The sequence below is a fragment of the Numida meleagris genome, chromosome 1 (assembly GCF_002078875.1).
Source record: "Numida meleagris isolate 19003 breed g44 Domestic line chromosome 1, NumMel1.0, whole genome shotgun sequence".
Taxonomy (NCBI): Eukaryota; Metazoa; Chordata; class Aves; order Galliformes; family Numididae; genus Numida; species Numida meleagris.
The window spans coordinates 81,921,544-81,942,070 of NC_034409.1; the positions used below are offsets into that span (position 1 = coordinate 81,921,544).

Consider the following 20,527-nt stretch of genomic DNA (forward strand, 5'->3'; position numbering starts at 1 on the left):
TTTTGATTGATGCTGCTGCTGTTCATCTCAGCAACATGTGGCTAAGTGCTACATACTGACAGTTTGTACTGTCGTGCTCCAGGATGTATGGTTTGGTCTTGTTCTCAATTTTAGAGAAGCTCTGCTAGTATTCCTTGCATTATTCCTTACTCATTTTCCTTGGAAATGATGTAGTAGAAGATATACTAAAGATTTACCAATGGCTTAGTATAAGGGATATTTTCAGGGATACTAAAGATTGTTCAGTTACCTTTGAGCTCTTTAATATTGCATTTTGAAAAAGCAGTTTGATGGATGCAGTAAGGAATGCCTAAGAGACTATTTCTGCAGTTTTGTCTAAAAGCTTGCTGTTGGACAACTTCAACAGATGGACAAGCCCAAGAAATCTTTTCTCTGAAGACTTGCAGGCCAAGGGCAGTGAGAGATAAGCAGCTGCCAGAGAGAAGCAGCTGCTAAATGGCCAATGAACAGCCTTTTGTGGGTACATCTCAAGGGAGATAACCATCCAGAGAACCTGCATGCCAACAGGTGCTGTGCAGGACTTTAACCTAAGTGCCCAGGAATACCGCACTGGCAGACAAAGATTAAAAAAAAGGCATCTACATCCAAGGAGGGGTGTGCCCAATATCGGACACCTTGTGGCGTGATACTTGCCTGCTAGTATGAGACCTGCCTGCTTCTCCAAGACCCGCTGTTGGTTGCCTACTGTTTACCTGCTTGCTGCCTAAGGCCAGCCATTCTGCTGAAACCTCCCCCTGTGCCCTTACTCCTGCATTGGTCTTGGATCGTCCGAATGGCACACAATGAGACACCACTGGATCCTTGGTGGTGACTATCCCTGCTTTACATAATTTTTGCTCTTTTCCTATCTTTCTGATCACTTCCCTTCCCTTCCCTATCGCCCTAATTTGTAATAATCACTAGCTTTTCCCTTCTCCATCACTTTAACTGATAATAAACTAGTTGGACAGCATTTGATCTAGCTTGTGTCTCAGTCTCCCTCCAGGTATATCAAAGAATCTCCCCACTCGTTCTGATAATTGGAATGAGACAGTATGTACTTGTACTGAACTGCAAGAAAACATATGGTGCTGCTTGTGACTAATGCAAGCTCAGAAGAGATATTCCTTCAGGCAAACAAAACCCCAAGAATTAGCAATTCTGCCAGTAGCCATGCACTGGCCATGCTGCAGCCCCTCTGCAGGATAATGTGTTTGCTGATTGCACATTGCAATTAGTTCAAACAGAGAAAAGCGCACAGATACTAAGACTGTGAAACAGGTAGCTTTCCTTTCCTGACTAGTAGAGGATTTAAGGGTGAACAGCAGCAGATGGTTTCACATGTTATAGGGAAGAAAATTAAATCTCACAGAGATGGAAAAGTGTAGACCACCATGCTGATGGCGGTTCAGTGTTCTGGAGTGAGTGCTGAGATTCAAAAGGTTCTATATGATTTTAGGTTATTCAAAATTACATATGAGTTTACGATTACTTAACCTTACATAAACTATAAGTAAGCTGATCTCATGTGTCAGGCTATCACCTGAGCAGTGCAATATTCAGAAGGAGATCCGTGGGCTTTCTATTTTCACATGCAGTATTCCACTCATGGCTCTGATTTTAAGTTCAGGCCACTGTGATGTACAGATACTGCCACCAAAGGATGACCTGGAGCAATTCAGGGCAACTTTAAGAATACAACTCTATTCAGACTTGCACTTTGGAAAACTTACCCTACTCACTGACTTTCATTAGGTTACTTCAGTTACACCTTCATTTGAAACAGAACTGAGAAAAAAGTCACTGGGTTTTTTTTCCCCTGTGTTTTTCTCAGAATAAGCATGAACAAACCATGGCTGGCACTGATGCTTCAACAACTCATATGAATTCTCTGCCCAGAAAACAAAGTATATGTAAATATCCATTGTTGTTTTTAAATCAATATATTTTACTGATGAATTTCAATACTTTGGATTTCAATAAAGCTACTGTAAGCCTCACATCAGACCATACAGTTGTCTGCTTGTACATAGTGCGGACTAAGCCTGTTGAAACATGTACTGAGTTGATAGCTCAAATGTGAGGAATTTTGGGCAAGCCAGCAAGAGCTGACACTACTTCCCCCTCAAGTAATCTGGTTCTGGACTTTCTATATCACATTTCAGCTGTAAAACCCCTTACTTGAGACAACACCTCTTCCAAAGTTTACGTACTTCAAGTCAGGCCTCAAACAACCCAGTGATGAGCCTCACATTATCAGAAGCAGACACACAAGAGCTTTGGGTAAAGAGAGAAAACTGATGTTCAGGGAACTTGAGGGCTGGAGGAGAGGTATAAGCATAGAGACTTTGGGCACAACATTTCTACTGCACATGTGCGTAGCCTCTATTGTGTCTAAAACATGGGCTTTTCATTACAGAAACCCTCAGCGATACACGTGAAACTACAACACTTCCAAACAATGCTACAGAAAGAAGATCACATTCCTCTAAAAGCCAGTCCTAACAGTTCTCAGCTCTGGTCATATTTGCACATAAAATTTCTCTCCTATGGCTCACATCTTGTCACGGCTTAGTCCTACGAAGGGAGATGTGTTCAATTTTCATTATGCGGGTCAGAGGTTTTACAGCAGTTGTACTGCTCAGGCAAGGAAGAGAAAGCTGACTGCATATGTTAGACTTCAAAACAGAGACGAGGCAGGTTGTTGAGCCTTCATTACGTAGAACAATGCTATGTTACTGAAGTTCTCTGCAACTACACTATAAAAAAGAGTAGATGTTGCAACAAGCCTGGGAAGCAGAGCTTTACAGGTTGAAAGCAATGCTGAGATGTTTCTGGAATATGGGAATATATAAACCAGTTTTCTTTCATTTTGAATTGCTGAAGGGCTGTGGAGAGCCCTTGAGCATCTCAAGCAAGAGTTTGCTGTTGCTGTTCTCTCCCAGGCTTGTGTCTAATCTGGATTGCTGCTGCTGCTGTCAGAGCTAACACAGTCAATGGTGAATGTTGACAGTCAGTACTCATTGGAATAGAGATGAGAGCTGACTTCTCCTCTATTCTGCATGAGAGCCTGACCCAGCTGTTCCTTGCCTTCTTTACATCAGATAATATTTACTAACTTATTCAATTCAAAACATGAAATATTTCAGACTGGAAAATCAGACAGCATCTTACAACCTCTAACCTAAAGTCTTTTACTATAGGGAGACATAAGCTGAGGGAGTCTCTTTATGTGTAGGAAAAGTTTGAAACTGGCTCTCAGGCATCCTGAAGAAGCTCTAACCCAAAACATGTAGTCAGCAAAGAGAAGTACCCCACTGCATCATGCCCAGCTGTCTGTGCCCTGGCAAAGCAGCTTGAGCAGCATTCCAGGAAAAGCCTCAGGACTGCTGGTCCCAGTCAGAAGCAGTTGTTCTCACAACCCTAAATATCTCATTTTTGGCATTTACTGGCCATCTTCTAGAACCCTGGGTTCCAGTTGTAGGTAACTGGTTTTCTCCCCACATTTTATAGGAAGCCTAAGATATGAACTCAAGGCCTATGGTTTTCCATAGCTGAGTAGGCTCCAGAGGTTACATACTGATATATCTACACATCCATACCTGCACTATCCACTGTAGGCACCTGCTCTCCCTAGGCAAAAAGGATACGTGCAGACCATGAGATAAAGCAGAGAGGGGAAGGGCAGCTATCATAGCATGCAAAACATCAGACCTGTAGCCAAGAGTTTGGGAACCAACCATCATGGTCAAATTAATCATCTTTATCCATAATTCAGACTGTACAATCAAAAAACTACAAAATCATACTTATCCATAGCTTTATCACAAGCTACAAATTATCTTTTCACTCCAGCATGCTTTGAAAGCATCCTATGATAGACAAGCCACACAAGAATCACTCAAGCCTGGGAGAATTATCATTAGCATTCAACTTACTTAGAGCTGAGAAGCAGTAATAGGAAAAGTCCTCTGGGCACTTATTAGTGTTCTTTTTAGTATGAATTAGCAGCAAGAAACTAGAAAGACCAGAAATCTGATCATCCTGCATTTAGCTTTTGGAGAACCACAATAGTATTCAATTATGTGAAACAGTGAGTTTTATACAACATTGCATCATCAGAGATCACTAAATATTCACAAGGCTTGAGGACTCCACCTCATTAAGCTCTTCCCTAAAACACACTTCACTGGACATACATCAGGCTCACAGAAGGACAGCCCTGGAGGCCACAGCAAACAAGAAATACGAAGATGGGAAAAAACTTGTCACAAAGCAATTTTTCCATCCCACCTCAAGAACAGTGAAAAAAATGAAGAAGGAACAAGCTTTCTAACACTGCCTCAAGGATGAACCTACAAACTGCAAGAGCTACTGAAAGGGGGTCTTTTTCTGAGCTGGTTCATATTCAGGACAGCTGGTGACCCTTTCATTCAGAGCTGTGGGTGCAGTATCAGTGAGTCTATACATACACGTATGCACCATATCAGTGAGAAGTGGGGGAGCATCCCCTCTCTTAGCATGGAAAAAAATCCATCATCGATGACAGGGTTGCTATCTTGCATCTCAAAGCTGCCACATACCAACAAGTTGAAATATCTCCTTCAAAGAGTTATTTCAGGCAGTGTTCAGCAGCAGTGCTTGGACAAACAGTTAACATTAAGTTTCTCCAGCAGCATGGCTAAGGTCAGTGCAACTACTCCTCTGTGTGGCATTAGACACTGACTTTAGGTGCTCTGGGTTGAAGCTTTGGTTCAAAGCTTTGGGGACAATTTTCTGTTTTGTTGAAAATTACAACGGTATTACAAGTGGATTTAACAGTCATTCAAAAAAAGCAGCAACTATCTCACATCTGCTTACAGTCTACTTTTTCCATTAGTTTTGCCTAAAATGCTATTGCATAGCACATATTAGATGAAAGAATCAAACTGTATGGAACAAATACTGCACATGTATGTGCAAGTAATCCAAGTAGTGTGTTCTTAAAGAAGCTGTAAGAGCTACAAGCTGTTCCTGGGCTTACAGATTAGCCACTACAGCCTAGGAGCCAAACATGTGAGCTCACTTCTTTGCTCCATCTTAATTTTCCTGAGCAATCTTAGGGAAGGGCTGTACTTCCCCATATAAAGCAATTTATACTGAGGTTCTCAAGAACTTGCAAAGCTGGAAGTAACTTGCTGAGATGAAACAACAGACTTGCATCTGCTCCATGCTTTGTGCTGGCAGCTGTTCTAAACCACTGCATTCCGTCTCATGCATCAGACAGCCTGGTTCTCACCTATTGATAGTAGACCCAGCTGGGTCTGTGTAGGCCTGAAGTGTGTGGCTTTTTCTATTGGGCACGAAGGGAGTTTTCTCTTCAGAGGCTCCAGACAATGATGTCAGCTCAGGCAGCGCTACATGTATTGCCTGGAGTTCCACAGCATGCTTGGAAAATGTTCGCAGGTGCAAAACCTCTGGCATGCAACAGCGCTGTCCAGTAACCCAGACCGCCTTGCCACAACATAGGAAGTACACACAACACTGGGTAATTTGACTACACAGACCGTGTAAAAGGACACCTTTGACAGAGGAATTAAGTGGAAAAACAAGTTGACAGGCCTGTAACTGACACCATGTTTACACAGAAGCGCAGTGAACTTTTTCCCTCTCTCCTGTGAACTATGCCTGATGGCTTAGTTACTTTTCTATCTCCTTTCTTTGTGTTAGAGAGACCATAATATGAAAAGAATTAGACTTAATGAATTCTTATTCCTCTTTAAAGCCACTGTAACATAGTTCTGGATGACTAGCAGGAGAGTTAGTGGAACTGGCTCTATACATAAAAGTATACTCATTCTTCCTTTTCCCAGCACATTAGCAGTATCTGCTTTGACACGAAATTGCAGAGAAAACAGATTTGGCAAGCTCCAACACACACAGGAGATGGGACTGACAGCACTCCAAAGTTGCATCTTAAGTTATACGTTAAAGCGACGAACAATGTACAGCTACTATGGAAAAAGCCGAATTGTTCCTGTTTCCATCATCCATTAGCTCACAATTCCCTTTTCAAGCAGTCCATTGGTCAGAGGTAAGCCTGAATGTTATTCTGTACCTCTGTGGTCAGGCTTAGCTGCAGCACTGTAGCTTGAGGCGTGAAAGGACAGGAACATTTGTGAAAGGTTTCCACTACAGAACAAGAGCTCTCACTTTTTGCAGCTTGAAGTAAACCTAACTTGCAGCACAGAAGCAAGTGCAACCACAGTGGGGTTTGAGCAGGAAAAGCCTTCACAGGGGGGCTAGTGAAGAATGGGTGGGGGAAAGGAGGTGGTTCTGTCACCAGAAAAAGTACTGCCACTCAGTTTTTTCCACTTGCACTCAACGCCACCATGACGCCCCAAGAGTGAACACAAGAACTGACCACCGAATTACAATATATAAGCTCTGTGAAAGGTGCCTCACCATAACCACTTTCTTCTCCGCCTCGAGAGAGAAGCCACCAGCAATGAAACTCCATACCACAGGTATCCTGGTCATAGTCTGGCTTGGCATCTTCACTCTGCACACAACAGAAGGTAAGTGTACAGCCTATGAAAGGGATTGCTCCACACTGCACTACTGGCCTGAAGAATTAGGCAGGATTCATTCTCAGACAGAGCTGATTCATGAGGTCAAACTTGCAAGAAATCCAGATCATAGCTCCAAGGAAAGGGGCTAAAGCAGAGAGAGATGGGAGATTTCATCTGACGTATCGTTGATTAATAGCTTGGCTTCTACCTCAATGCAAGGAGAGTTTCTGTGCCTTCTCTCTCAAAACCATGAAATCTTGAAGATGCAATGTCTTTTAACCTCATTGATACCATATGGATAATCACATTTTATGAAAATTATTTTTTGAATTAATTTCAGATTTACTCCTTTCCTTTTTCTAGACATACAACTTCCATATATATATATATATATAAAAGGGGGACAGATTCTTTAGCAGGGTCTTTTGTGATAGGACAAGCAGAAATGGTTTCAAAATTAAAGAGGGGAGATTTAGACTGGATATAAGGAGGAAGATTTTTACAATAAGAGTGGTGAGGCACTGGAACAGGTTGCCCAGAGAGGTGGTAGATGCCCTGTCCTTGGAGACATTTAAGGTCACGCTGAACAGGGCTCTGAGCAACATGATCTAGCTGTTGGTGTCCCTGTGCCTTGCAGGGGAGTTGGACTACATAACCTTTAATGGTCCCTTCCAATTCAGACAATTCTGTGATTCTATCATATATATTTTTTCAATTTTTATTTAACCACCTCAGACCATATAGTCATAAACAATTTTGATGCCCCGAACTGTTAGAAGTTCTTCCAGTTCTGTTCCACATAAGGAATATTTGCTTGTTTCTAAACAAATATTTTGGTACGAACACATAAGAAAAACAGCGCAAGGAAAGCAAGGGATTTATACAAGGTTTTCTCACCTCCAGGTTTCATACAATTTAACAACTTGTAGGAGATCACTTACGCACACTGAAATGAACCATGTTTATTAGCTATGTTCTAAATGAGTTTGCACCTAGTGATGTCTATGTCCATGACTTTCAGAGTAGACCACACGTATCATGTAAATGTACTACATGTAGCACACTTACACAATTAGCTTCATGCACAGAAAAATCACAGAAAACACTCATGCAAGCCATATGCAAACCCACAAAAACATGCTGATATAAACACACTTCACAAAACCACATGAAAACCAAATTGAGACCTGCTAAGCATTCACAAAATTATGTATCCACATGCTGAGTACGTTGTCTTAGTGCCCCTAGAGCCAGATCTTGCTACGTTCTCATATTTTGATTGATGCTGCTGCTGTTCATCTCAGCAACATGTGGCTAAGTGCTACATACTGACAGTTTGTACTGTCGTGCTCCAGGATGTATGGTTTGAACTCGTTCTCAATTTTAGAGAAGCTCTGCTAGTATTCCTTGTGTTATTCCTTACTCATTTTCCCTGGAAATGATGTAGTAGAAGAAGGGATACTAAGGATTTAGTATAGCTGATATCTTCAGGGGTAATAAGGATTGTTCAGCTACTGTTAAGCTCCTTAATACTACACTTTGAAAAAGCAGTTTGAGGGATGCAGTAAGGAATGTTCTTGTACTGAACTGTAAGAAAACATATGGCACTGCTTCTGACAAATGCAAGCTCAGAAGATACTCCTTCAGGCAAAGAAAAACCCAGGAATTAGCAGTTCTGCCAGTAGCTATACACTGGCCTTGCTGCAGCCTCTCTGTAGACTAACGTGTTTGCTGACTGCATGCTGAAACTATTTCAAATAAACAAAAGCTCACAGATAATAAGATTATTTGAGGCAGATGTTATGGTTAGCAAATTGTACCTGAACTACTCTTGGGCTTCTCAAGCCAGTTTCTCTATACATTCCTCAAGAATAAATCTCAGAATATAGCCGCATTCTGTTTGTCCTGTTGTGCCTTTCCAAACCCATCTTTGATGGGTGAAGGAAAATCAGCAGAAGCTTCCGGTAATATATATGTATACTTCACTTCACTTAAGCAGCCATTACTCATTATTACTATGTAATGTGACAGCTGCCCAGAGAACTTTATACTAATACTGCCTCCTTATTAATCACAATTGCATTTCCCTGAAACATATGCAAATGTTGGAGGAAAGAGGGGGACTGGGTAGCAAACTATTGGCTCTGATACTAGATTTGCAGCAACAGTAAGCAATGCAGTCAGAACTCTGACCAGTTGCATCTCCTCTATTTCAGCAGTTGGTATGTGCGCTGTTGTGTTCTGGTATGTTTTTAAATGCTAGTTTTGGATGCCTATTGCATAACAAGAGACTTTACTTACTTTTCCTTCACTTGGATAGCAGAAGCAGTAATACTGAACCACATTCAGATGATATTTCAAAATCTATCCAGGAAAGATGCACTATGTCATGTAGGCACTTGTGTGTAGATGATACAGATTTAACTATGAAGATGCCAATGACATTTTAGACAGTAGGATGTCTCACAAAAGACAGCTTGAGCTCTCTTCTATCACTGGTATTGTCTGCACATCTCATGAGACACTCATATTCAAACCATAGCTGGAAATCAGCTGGAACTCATAATGTAGAAGATGTTTTTATGGTTAAAATGTGAATATAGTATTGACTGTCTTTGTCATTCATCTGTTCTTCCCCTTGTAGGGAGCGTTGCAAGTCAGTCAATGCGCAAATTGTCTTGCGTAAATCTATCTGCGCAGAAAGTGGACATCAGAAGTATTGTCAGCTATGAAAAGCAGAAAGTTCCAGTAGAAGCTATCATGTAAGTATCTAATGCACAGCCCACTTCCAGACTCATCCATGTAAACAAGCTACCATCAAGAAGGGAAAATGCATCAGAAGACACTTTACAGCCCAACTTGCAAACTCAGGCTAGTTCAGGTTACCCTTCCAAATCCCTGTGAAGCAGTCAGTCACCTACTGAGAAGGTGATAGGCAAAAGGTGGCATAACAGAGAGTCTGAAGACAATTTTTGCTCACAAAAGCTGTCAGAAGCCTCACTGGACAGCTACATCTTTCTGCCCAGAAGGTTAAAGAAATCTCAGAAAGGCCTTCGGGCAGAACCAGAACCCCAGGACACTGAACCGAGCCAAGGGGAAGGGTCCTGTGGAACAGTTTGGAATAACTGTAACACCTGGTAAGGAGATGTGTTTGGCTTCTGTATCTCACACATGGTTTCTAAACAAATCCAACATATCTGTTCCTAGGAAGTTAACGTGCATCACAATTTCACATAAATTCTCAGATTATGAGGTATGTGACTTTTTAAATTAAATATCAGCATATATGCACGTGACCATATATATTACATATATAGCCATGCCACTAATAGGGAACTGATATTGCTAGCTGTTGTTAGGCCAAGTAACTATTACAAATTCTAACACACAATACAGTTTTACCACACTACTCATGCTCTGCATAAAAACAAACAGAACAGCAAACCTGGCTTTGGAGACCAGAACTTAATGGCTGCATGGCTTTCCTTCCCCCTGCAGGTTTATCACCTCAAATGGTATCAAGATCTGTGTACATCCCGATCAGAAATGGGTGCAGAATGCTATGAAGAGAATAGACAAAAGACGTACTAGCAAGAGAAGATAATCCTGTCCTTGGCAAGCATCTGAGGCCAAAAAAATGAAATAGTCACCACTGCCACACACAACAGGGAAGAAAGCCTTGGTATCTGCTTGTAATTCCTATTGGCAATAAATTCTCTGAACAAACATGAACTCATCGGAATCAATTAATCACTGCTTGAAGGTCTGCAGACTTCTTCAAATTATAGCTGGACTCTGTTACACTGTTTATTGTCTGAAATGCTTGTCAATATTTATTTACAACTGAATGTAGGTATCTTCTCATCCTTGCAATCCTGACTAGTAGAGGATTTAAGGGTGAACAGCAGCAGATGGTTTCACATGTTATAGAGAAGAAAATTACCTCTCACAGAGATGGAAAAGTGTAGACCACCACGCTGATAGGGGTTCAGTGTTCTGGAGCGAGTGCTAAGATTCAAAAGGTTCTATATGATTTTAGGTTATTCAAAATTACATAAACTATAAGTAAGCTGATCTCATGTGTCAGGCTATCACCTGAGCAGTGCAATATTCAGAAGGAGATCCTTGGGCTTTCTATTTTCACATGCAGTATTCCACTCGTGGCTCTGATTTTAGGTTCAGGCCACTGTGATATACAGATACTGCCACCAAAGGATGACCTGGAGCAATTCAGGGCAACTTTAAGAATACAACTCTATTCAGACTTGTACTTTGGAAGACTTACCCTACTCACTGATTTTCATTAGGTTACTTCAGTTACACCTTCATTTGAAACAGAACTGAGAAAAAAGTCATTGTTTTTTTTTTTCCCCTGTGTTTTTCTCAGAATAAGCATGAACAAACCATGGCTGGCACTGATGCTTCAACAACTCATATGAATTCTCTGCCCAGAAAACAAAGTATTTATAGATGTCTGTTGTTTTTAAATCAATATATTTTACTGATGAATTTCAATACTTTGGATTTCAATAAAGTTACTGTAAGCCTCACATCAGACCATACAGTTGTCTGCTTGTACATAGTGCGGACTAAGCCTGTTGAAACATGTACTGAGTTGATAGCTCAAATGTGAGGAATTTTGGGCAAGCCAGCAAGAGCTGACACTACTTCCCCCTCAAGTAATCTGGTTCTGGACTTTCTATATCACATTTCAGCTGTAAAACCCCTTACTTGAGACAACACCTCTTCCAAAGTTTACGTACTTCAAGTCAGGCCTCAAACAACCCAGTGATGAGCCTCACATTATCAGAAGCAGACACACAAGAGCTTTGGGTAAAGAGAGAAAACTGATGTTCAGGGAACTTGAGGGCTGGAGGAGAGGTATAAGCATAGAGACTTTGGGCACAACATTTCTACTGCACATGTGCGTAGCCTCTATTGTGTCTAAAAATGAAACCCTCAGTGATACACGTGAAACTACAACACTTCCAAACAACGCTATAGAAAGAAGATCACGTTCCTCTAAAAGCCAGTCCTAACAGTTCTCAGCTCTGGTCATATTTGCACATAAAATTTCTCTCCTATGGCTAAAGTCTTGTCACGGCTTAGTTCTATGAAGGGAGATGTGTTCAATTTTCATTGTGTGGGACAGAGGTTTTACAGCAGTTGTACTGCTCAGGCAGGGAAGAGAAAGCTGACTGCATATGTTACACTACAAAACAGAGTTGAAGTTCTCAGCAACTGCGCTAGAAAATAGAATAGATGTTACTACAAGCCTGGGAAGAAGAGCTTTACAGGTTGAAAGCAATACTGAGATGTTTCTCGAACATGGCAATGTATAAATCAGCTTTCTTCATTTTGCATTGCCTAAATGAAGACCCCAATCCCTCACATTATATACAACAGAAACACTTATGTTCTCTTCTCCATTACCAGAATATTAGCAGACTACAAAACAAGGTTACCTTTAAAAGTATCCCTGTGGTATGTTGTTTCAGACAAATACAATCTGCTCCCACTTGTGAGATAAGAACTGACTTAAAATATGCTTCTGGCAAGCAGGACTTTAAAGCTCATACTTAGTAGTATCTTATCCTGGAATTAATCTCTAAGTGAATATAATTTTTTTTGATTTGGAGAACCACAACCTGAGGATATATTAATTAAACATCGCATAGCAATGAATATTTTAAATCTGCTCATCACAGTTCATGAACTAATTAATAATAGTTTATAAGAATGAATCATCCTTCTTAATTGCATTTTGTTTGTTATACATTGCAAGATCTGCAATGATCTGCACTTCTTGGGAGAAAATTATTATGGCTGGCTAGTACATTCCGCATCTATTTCTACCAGGCCACTAAACCCCAGGGACTTTTCTGTCTTTCCCTGCCTATTTCTTACCCCAGTCCTTACTGTAATTTCCAGGTCTGTGCTTTTTTTATCATCTCTAGCTGCATATAACCTTGAGGTTTATTTGTAATAGTATTGCTCCTGCCCAGTTCTTTTCCCGGAGGCTCTCAAACTGCTTTAAAAAGAATAGAAAATATTCCTAAAACCTCTTTCTCTCTCTCACTCTCTCACAGAGACACACAAAAAGGCAAGTACAAAATGAAGAACTAGAGTGCTGCTGCTGTGTTGGAGGCGAGTCCTAGTCTCTAACATTCTTAGGAAACATCTCACTAGGAAAAACTGAAGGCTTCAAGGTACTTTTGAAGATCTGGGGCTGTGGTTGTGCTGATGTCCTCCTTGCACCTGGCTGCCCACTCATTTCTTCTCCAAGTGAGGTAGGGAACATGGTAACTGCTTCTCTTTCTGCTCATCCTCTGCTAGACTTAGTCCAGTAATATGAACACTGATTTTCTTTGACTCCTTTTGTAAGAACTGTGGTTCCCTTTGCCAGAGAGGACTCTCCAAATACACATGGTAGAGCACTGAACAACAGTATTTGAAACAACTCAATCATTTCTCTTCTGCCACCCCGAAGTGATGGAAGAGATATGCTGTATACAGACCTTTAGCAGGGAAAAAAACAGCAGATAACACAGTGGACAAACCCTCAAGTACTCTAGACATTTATAACTTCACCATCTTCAGAGGGAGTAAGGACACACTATCTCCCTGTGCATGGGAGTTTTTGCATAAAATATACTTCCTGGGCAACAAATTTACGTAACTGCAGTGGTACTGTTTTCACTGTTTGCTTCTAATTATGGAACTGGAAAGTTAAATTTACAAGTACAATCAACTCTCACCGAAACCATCATTATAACACTCAAACTCTCAGTGATGAACTGATTCCTTGATCGTTTTTTGCATGCCTTCAGACTCCATTATTTATTTTTTCACCAGGTAATCATATTTTAACGGATTGTTCAAGACTCTATGTGAGAAAAAGAGGACTAAGTACCTCTGTACAAATATTAATGCATCAATGAGGCTACTCTGCCAAATATTATTCCATGACATGAAATTCATAGTAATTCAGGAGATACAAATACTTTCCTTGTCTCCTCCCTTGTGGAGCAATGCATCACATGGATTTTTGGAAAGTTAAACCTCGTATTTAAATTGCAAATGAATTAGTTACTTAACCCAAGTTACTGGGGTTTTCTGCAAAAGACACTAATTCAAATTTCATGGTAAGCCAGTATAGTAGAAAGCAAGGGGAAAAGTAGGGAAATAACAAATAGAAAAGCAGTGGCAGCGAGTTGTTACAGAGAAAGAAGTATGAATTAGCTGCCATTGAGTTCTTATTAAGTCTTTTAACAGCTCACTTTCTCCCTTGGGTTATTACTTCTGTTTGTTGCACATGTCTTAGGGCAAGTTTCTCATTACCTCGAAGTAGTAGAGGCTTAAAAGATGTGCCATAAACCTGGAGCCCCTAAGCTTCCACTAGTGAATTTTTAGGAACCAATAACGTCACTACGCTGCAAGTGGTTGTCAGTAATCCAGAATACAAGTTTTAGCTGGGCATTTGATTTGCATGGAGTGGTAAGAGCGTACAGTGCTACAACAGGCGTCATCATTGTTGCACACTCCAGTAAACCTGTCTGCTCTCTAGGTATGACTAAGGCTCTTCTTGCAGCAATACTTGTTCTGTTCCGAGGGCACTCTGCTGATTTCCCTTACTGCTTACTGTGATGCCTGTGCACTTACTAAGAGCTATTTATGTCTGCTGTTTCCCACCACATCCTATCAAGCCATCCATGCCTTCAACTTGTACTTTGGTTTAGGAGATCGGAGAACAAGGGAACAGACCTGCTGGGACAACTCCTACAGAGGCCGCACAGAAGATTTCAAAAATATTCTGTTTTCATGGCTTACCTTCCCCGTTTCACTTAAAAGTTATAGGCAGCAGAGAAGAAACAGCATGCAGCTAACACCCAAGCAGTGAAGAAAAACTGTTTTTCCTGATCCTTCTCACTGTCTGGTCTAAAAAATATTTAAAAAATTGAGCCTGCAGGTTCACACTAACAAAAAACAGTATTTCCATATTTGTACAGTCTGCCTGCATGCTTCAACATTTCAAACAGGAAAGGAAGTATGGCAAGCAGACTCTTCTGCTCATAATTTCACCACAGTTAGAGTATACATCAGGCCATGAGATCCTACCTAGAACATGACTAGAGCAAACCAAGAACCTGATCTCCAGGAAGGCTGAGAAGTATGTTTTTTGAAACAATGAGTAACTATCCCAATATCAAGTATGTGATGGCAATTTAAACAAACCTCCCAACTTCGAGAGGTTCATCTGAGTCATTTCCAGAGCACGTGCTCTGGATGAAGTTCTCCTTCTTTCCTCTACTCTATTCCTTCAAAGATATCACAGAAAATAGGATTGTACAGCAGGCCCTTTCCTAGACAGGTTTTGTTTTGCCTTGGTTTGGGTCTTTGAATAAAAGATTCCAGACTGAATTATTAAGTGCTCATTATGCAAAGAAAAAGGCTAGTCTTGTCACAAGACACAAGAAAAAGACTCAAGAAATACACAGACGTGTCTTTCATTGCTACTGACTTAATTTTTCATTCTTGGGCAGTGGCTGTCACTTGATTTGGGCTGATTGTTATATTAATTATTTCTTGCATTCTGTTCCTAAAAACTAGAGGGAAAAAAAAAGGCCATAAAAGCCATTTTACATTTAGTCTCACAATAGTTGAGACAGATAAAAGTTTCTCCCTGTCTCTTGTTTCCTGAGCCTTCTGTATGCTTCTCAGCGGGGAAAGTCTTTCCAAACACCTGCTTCTTGATGTCCACCCTGCTGCCAGCTCCCCCATGCCAGCCACTCAGACTGGTAGAGCTACCTTATCCTCAGTGTTGGTGACCAACATTGCTTAGCACCTCTCTGTGCTGTGCAATAAGAAAATGACTGTTACTAGGGCTCCAATCTGATTCCAGGCCTAATCCTACCAATAAACGAACCCTCAACAGGAATTGCCACAGCATGAGCTGCCAATTCACCTGATACTATCCTTAGGGTGCCCTTTCTAGTGTACTGGCCTGTTGGGGCTTGATTTATTAAAGCCTTGTAGCACAGCATCTCTCATGAGGACCTGTAAAATACTGTGGACCTCCATTTCAAGATTTTTATTATGCTAGAAAAAAGTTAACTGATAATTATTTCCTGCATAGTAACTGACACTTTTAGTCATGGTTTATAAAAAAAATAGAGCCCCATTTACAATTTGATAAATCACAATATCTTAAAGTGATTTTTAAATATTTTTTCATCTGTTTTCCAATTTGCAAAGTCTTCCACTACGGAGGATGAACTTGTCTAAACTCTCTCCCAAAGTCAGAGAGAAACAGATGCTTCCTAGATGATGAAATGATCGAATTCTGAGACTAAACTCAAAATTGATCAAGTCAGAGATTTCAGATAATAGCCTAAAATCTGCAATTTCATTGTACTGGCTAAAAAGTTTTACCGATGCGCTTACATCTACATTTTTCATGACTAAATTAAGGTGAGATAAAACCCTTCTGAATATTGCCTTTTTGATAAAGCTTAAATTTGTAAGTAAAGATTTTATTTCCTGATTTTCTACATAAAAATATGTATTGAAGGTCTTAACATTCACTCGATCTTGTTGATCTAGTAAGTTGCTTTTAAAAATTAATAGCACAGGATTTTTAGTTTAAGGCATGTATTTTATGGGCTTATATTTAACTTTTTAAATGAAAAGCTTTCAATTGGAGGAAAAAAAAAACTAGGGTAAACTTCACTTTTAAAACTTCATTTTCTCCTCATTCCTCCCTTTTGTGACTACTCACAGTAAATTAAAGTTTCTAAATTCAGCCTTTAAATCTACAACCATAAGAAATAGTTATCAGAGAGAATATTGGAAAAAAGCTTTGTGATTGCAGCAAAAGACTTTAGTAGACTATAACTGGGTTATATCATCTCAGAAATCACTTAAGAGATCTCAGGACTTCAGCTGACAGCCTGGATTTACAGAAACAAATCTCCAAACTCTCCAAAATGTTTTGTTTTGAAGCCCCATGAGCTTCCCCGTGGCTGTCTATTACACAAAAAGGCATGATTCCCAAGACGACTTGTGGAGATGATTACGTTCCGCAGGTCAGTGTTTTCTGCGCTTTCCCTCAGGTGGCCCATGCACTTTGTGGTATCAGCCTGAGCTGCCTGGATGTCAGGAGAAAGCAGAAAAGTTTTGATGAGCGCCACTCCACAAAGTGGATGTGCAGTGCCCCTTCCAGAGCTGCTTCTAAAGATAGCATCGAGAGCGACTGCTGACTTATATAACCTGGGGTAGTTGATGCACCTCATTCTTGTTTTCATTAACAAGAATATCTTTCCCTGAATGCATGCTCTCTTTTTTTTTTCAGTGATCTGTTGGTCAAAGAGTTAACCTCGCTATTCTGTGTCTCTGCGGGGCACTTTACGTACGATGTTCAAAATCCAGATAGCGCAGTACAGCAGAAAAGTAGCTAAAATAAAACTTACTTCAGAGAACTTCAACCACAACACGGTTTGAGCAGGAAGAACCTCCACAAGGTGGCCACCAACAGATAATGGACAGGAAGGAGGTGGTTCTGTCACCAAAATTCACATTTTCTTCATATGTAACCCCTTCCCACTACTCTATTACCCATTTTGGCAAAAAGGGACAGGACCACTGGATAGCAACACAAACCCCATGAAAAGGGGCTTACATTAATCATGCCTTAATGTAGAAACCACCAGAAATTAAACTCCGTATCACAGCTATCCTGGCCATCTTTTGGCTTAGTAGCTTCACTGTGCACAACAATGAGGGACACAAGTTTTTAAGCCAAAAGGAAAACAGGAATTCCCAACCACATTGCACCAGCAGTCTGACAAGTTCAGGATTGTCAGCCAGAGCTGAATCCATGAAATCAAACCAGCAAGGACCGTACTGTAAGTGTGTGCAATATATGACTAGCTGGTTTTGTATGCTGTATGCGATGACAAATTAATTTAAAAGGTCTTGCTGCAACTTACAATGCATTACATGTTAGAAAGCAAAAGCGTAATGGCTGCTTGGCTTTGTTTCTCTGCTAGTGCCTTATGACAGTACACTGCAAGATGAGGACTGACCTCCAGTGGGTGCAAGATGCCATGAAAGTATCAGGAAAAAGACATATCAACAAAGAACTTTCTAGGAGCCAAAAGTGCCAGCTCTAACACACACAAGAGGCACAGGATCCCACATTGTTAGGCGAAGTCAGTCCAAGAGGACATCCAAGAGCACCCCAAGGACTGCATTTTCTCCAAGAACCATTTCTATTCCTAACACTCCTCCCAAGATCACATCATCTTCCAAACGCATTCATAAGGTTCTCTTTACTCCCAAACCTATCCTCTCTCTCAGCACCAGATGCTCCCCAAAATGTATCCTCAAAATGGCTCCCAACGCAACTCTCAAGAACACATCCTTTCCTAAACTCCTAAAGTTAAGCATACTCAGAATCACACGGTCTCTCTCCGAAATGTACTCTCATAGCCACAGCTGTACCAAAACCTACACATAGGCAACAATGCAAACAGCAGCTAGCTAAACACGGCATCAAATACAGCAGGAAATACATAGGTTACTCCAAAAGTAATGCCTCCTATTTATTTCCGTGGAAACAGCAACAAATAGCACAATAACACCATTTGATATAGCAAATTCTTAGCTACAAAACACAATTTTTCAACATAGTCACCACCATTAGCTATGCAGTCCCGCCAGCAATGAACAAGAGCCTGCCTTCCGTCCTTCTAAAAATCTGTACAGCTGTCTGGAACGTGACTTGTCTTTCACATCAGTGTCTCCACTGCTGAAATGCACCACCCACCACCTCACTGTGCTCACATCCACCGTCTGGTCTCCATAAATGTTCAGCAGTGTCAAAGAATGTCAGTGGGTGCCATTTTTTTCTGCATGGAAGAATGCAATTCAAATTGCTTCATATACACTTCCATGGCAGACGCCATTTTGTCAGACTGCCTCTCTGCTGCCATCTGTCACATAGCAACAAAATGTAAAGGAATATTTGTGGGAAGGGTCAACCTCTGCTGTCATACCACGAAAATCTACCTCTGATGTTGTCAGCCAACATAATAAAAGAGGAGGTATTACTTTTGGAGCAGCCACCATAGTATACAATCCACACATACCAACTGCGTGAAACTGCTGCTCACTAGGCAGCAAGGAAGTCTCTGTAAAACACGGGCTCCATTCAACCTTACATCTCCACTTGAACTTTTGGGGAATAACTACTATGGAAGGTTAATATAACTTTCCAGCTGTAATTGCATCATGTGACAGACCACCTGCATCATACTGGCCATTACTAGAGGGGTGGAAAGATGGAGTTTGAGTTCTGCAAGACAACAGCTCTCTGAGTGAATGCATGCTTGCTGAATAAGCCAGAACAGCTCCTTGAAGCCACAGCATATTATTTCACTCCTATAAAGAATGCTGCTTATACAGCTGAAGAGAACATTTTGTTATTGAAACTTTGAAGTGTATTTATTTTATTTACTGAAATAAAAGGTAGGCCAAAACAATCTGAAAATTCATGTTCACCTTGGCCCATGATTGAGTTGAGAATACAAACAGCTTATCTCACAAAAATCCTGAAATATTTAAATGCTTCAACTATCTGTATTTGCATTTCATATTAAAACCTTGAAAAATATTTAAGTTCCGTATTTAATTCAAAAATACTTTTGAAAGCTTGAAAATTAAAGAAATGACAAAGATTACTTTCCTGGAAAATGTTTTTTAAGTTTGTCTTGGTGTAACTTGAGACCAAATGTGGAAGGAGCATTCTCACAAAACCTCCCAAATCCTGGCGTTGGTGCTAACGTGGCGTGGGATGAGATACTAAACATATTAGCTGTTACAACTAGTGAAGGATGTGAGAAGTCTGAAATCAGGCTGAGGAACTGAGTAAGTTCCAGTAATTCATTTTGCACTGGCCTATTACTAAATTAGTCCAGCTTAGCCCCTACTAATTACTTAGTAATAGAGGAGCATTTTAGAGGGCAAGTACAGAAATGGAGGCGATTATAGATATTTGAGGGCGGCAGAAATAGTGTTCTGATTCATTTTTGAAGCCACTTGACATTTACACATACAACAAAGCGGTGGGATGGCAACAGGGGGCTAATGAAGGGGAAAATACATCAAAGAGGGAAGCCACAATGAACAAAGCAATTGTTGCATGAGGGTGGCTGGGGAAGGTCCAACAAAAATCTCATTTTTATTTAACGACTGTGGAAATTATCTTGCAAGATGCAGCTTGCTTCAGTGTTCAGTGCACTGTTCTGATCCCAGTCAGGCACTGCCCTCAAAAAAACAAACAAAAAAAAAAACACAAGAAAACACACAGATGCCACCTTCACTGAAGAGCAGGGAGAAGAAACAAGCACATTTAGCTGCACATTTGAATTGTAATTTAATACAGTGAGGTATTATTTATGATCACCTAGCCACGCTATACCTTTCAGCAAATTTAAGAGCTGTCCAGGCTTACACTAATATAATTAGTTCTTTGATTAGAGAACTTAGTGACCAAAGAAGGAAGAATACCCTTAAACCTAGGAAGCTTGCAATTCTGGGAGTCAATTAAAAATATATTTAACAAATCAAGTCATATATAATTATTTCCTTACAAATTTAAAGAGGCTGCTAAATGAAATTGGATGCCCCCAAGGAATGCAGATTCCCTTTGTAACAGCACGTCATCAAAGATGGAAGGGATGGAAGGGAGGGAAAGTCTGTACTGTTGTAGTTTAGGCCCACCACCAGTTAATGACATCTGGAACAAAGCACTGTCACAGGTTGTTCAGCCTTAACACTGTAATCAGTTCATCCTGCATTTCACTTCTGTTATCTCAGATTAATCTTCTGTGCCCATGGTCCCTATCTATCCTCGCTGTTTCATGGTAAACAAAGAAAACTATCCTGTGTTTCAGCTAGCTCAAACCAATGGTAGT

The 20,527-nt window shown here is 40.5% G+C and overlaps 1 protein-coding gene and 1 long non-coding RNA gene across 4 annotated transcripts in view; one reads left to right on the top strand and one right to left on the bottom strand.

Annotated features, from left to right (window-relative positions):
• The window catches only part of LOC110399964, a 239,234-nt gene that overhangs the window by 160,112 nt on the left and 58,595 nt on the right, over positions 1 to 20,527 (bottom strand). The window lies entirely within an intron of this gene.
• Positions 6,352 to 13,789, top strand: LOC110399953 (lymphotactin-like). 2 transcript variants are annotated; one of them, XR_002439494.1, is made up of 4 exons: positions 6,352 to 6,557; positions 9,196 to 9,313; positions 10,050 to 10,314; positions 12,641 to 13,789. XR_002439494.1 is itself a non-coding variant. In XM_021399468.1 (3 exons), the coding sequence occupies exons 1-3, from the start codon at positions 6,488 to 6,490 to the stop codon at positions 10,153 to 10,155; spliced, it is 294 nt and encodes a 97-aa protein (XP_021255143.1). In that variant the 5' UTR covers positions 6,352 to 6,487; the 3' UTR covers positions 10,156 to 10,937. The 2 variants fall into 2 exon arrangements, 1 of the variants encoding a protein (XP_021255143.1); XM_021399468.1 differs by lacking the exon at positions 12,641 to 13,789 and having other exon boundaries at positions 10,050 to 10,937.

What these genes read in the sequence shown, in the direction of transcription:
- LOC110399953 (XM_021399468.1), top strand. Translation starts at nt 6,488, where the DNA reads ATGAAACTCCATACCACAGGTATCCTGGTCATAGTCTGGCTTGGCATC. An exon ending in CACTCTGCACACAACAGAAG is followed by an intron (nt 6,558 to 9,195) that starts GTAAGTGTACAG and finishes TTCCCCTTGTAG; the next exon opens with GGAGCGTTGCAAGTCAGTCA. An exon ending in GTTCCAGTAGAAGCTATCAT is followed by an intron (nt 9,314 to 10,049) that starts GTAAGTATCTAA and finishes TTCCCCCTGCAG; the next exon opens with GTTTATCACCTCAAATGGTA.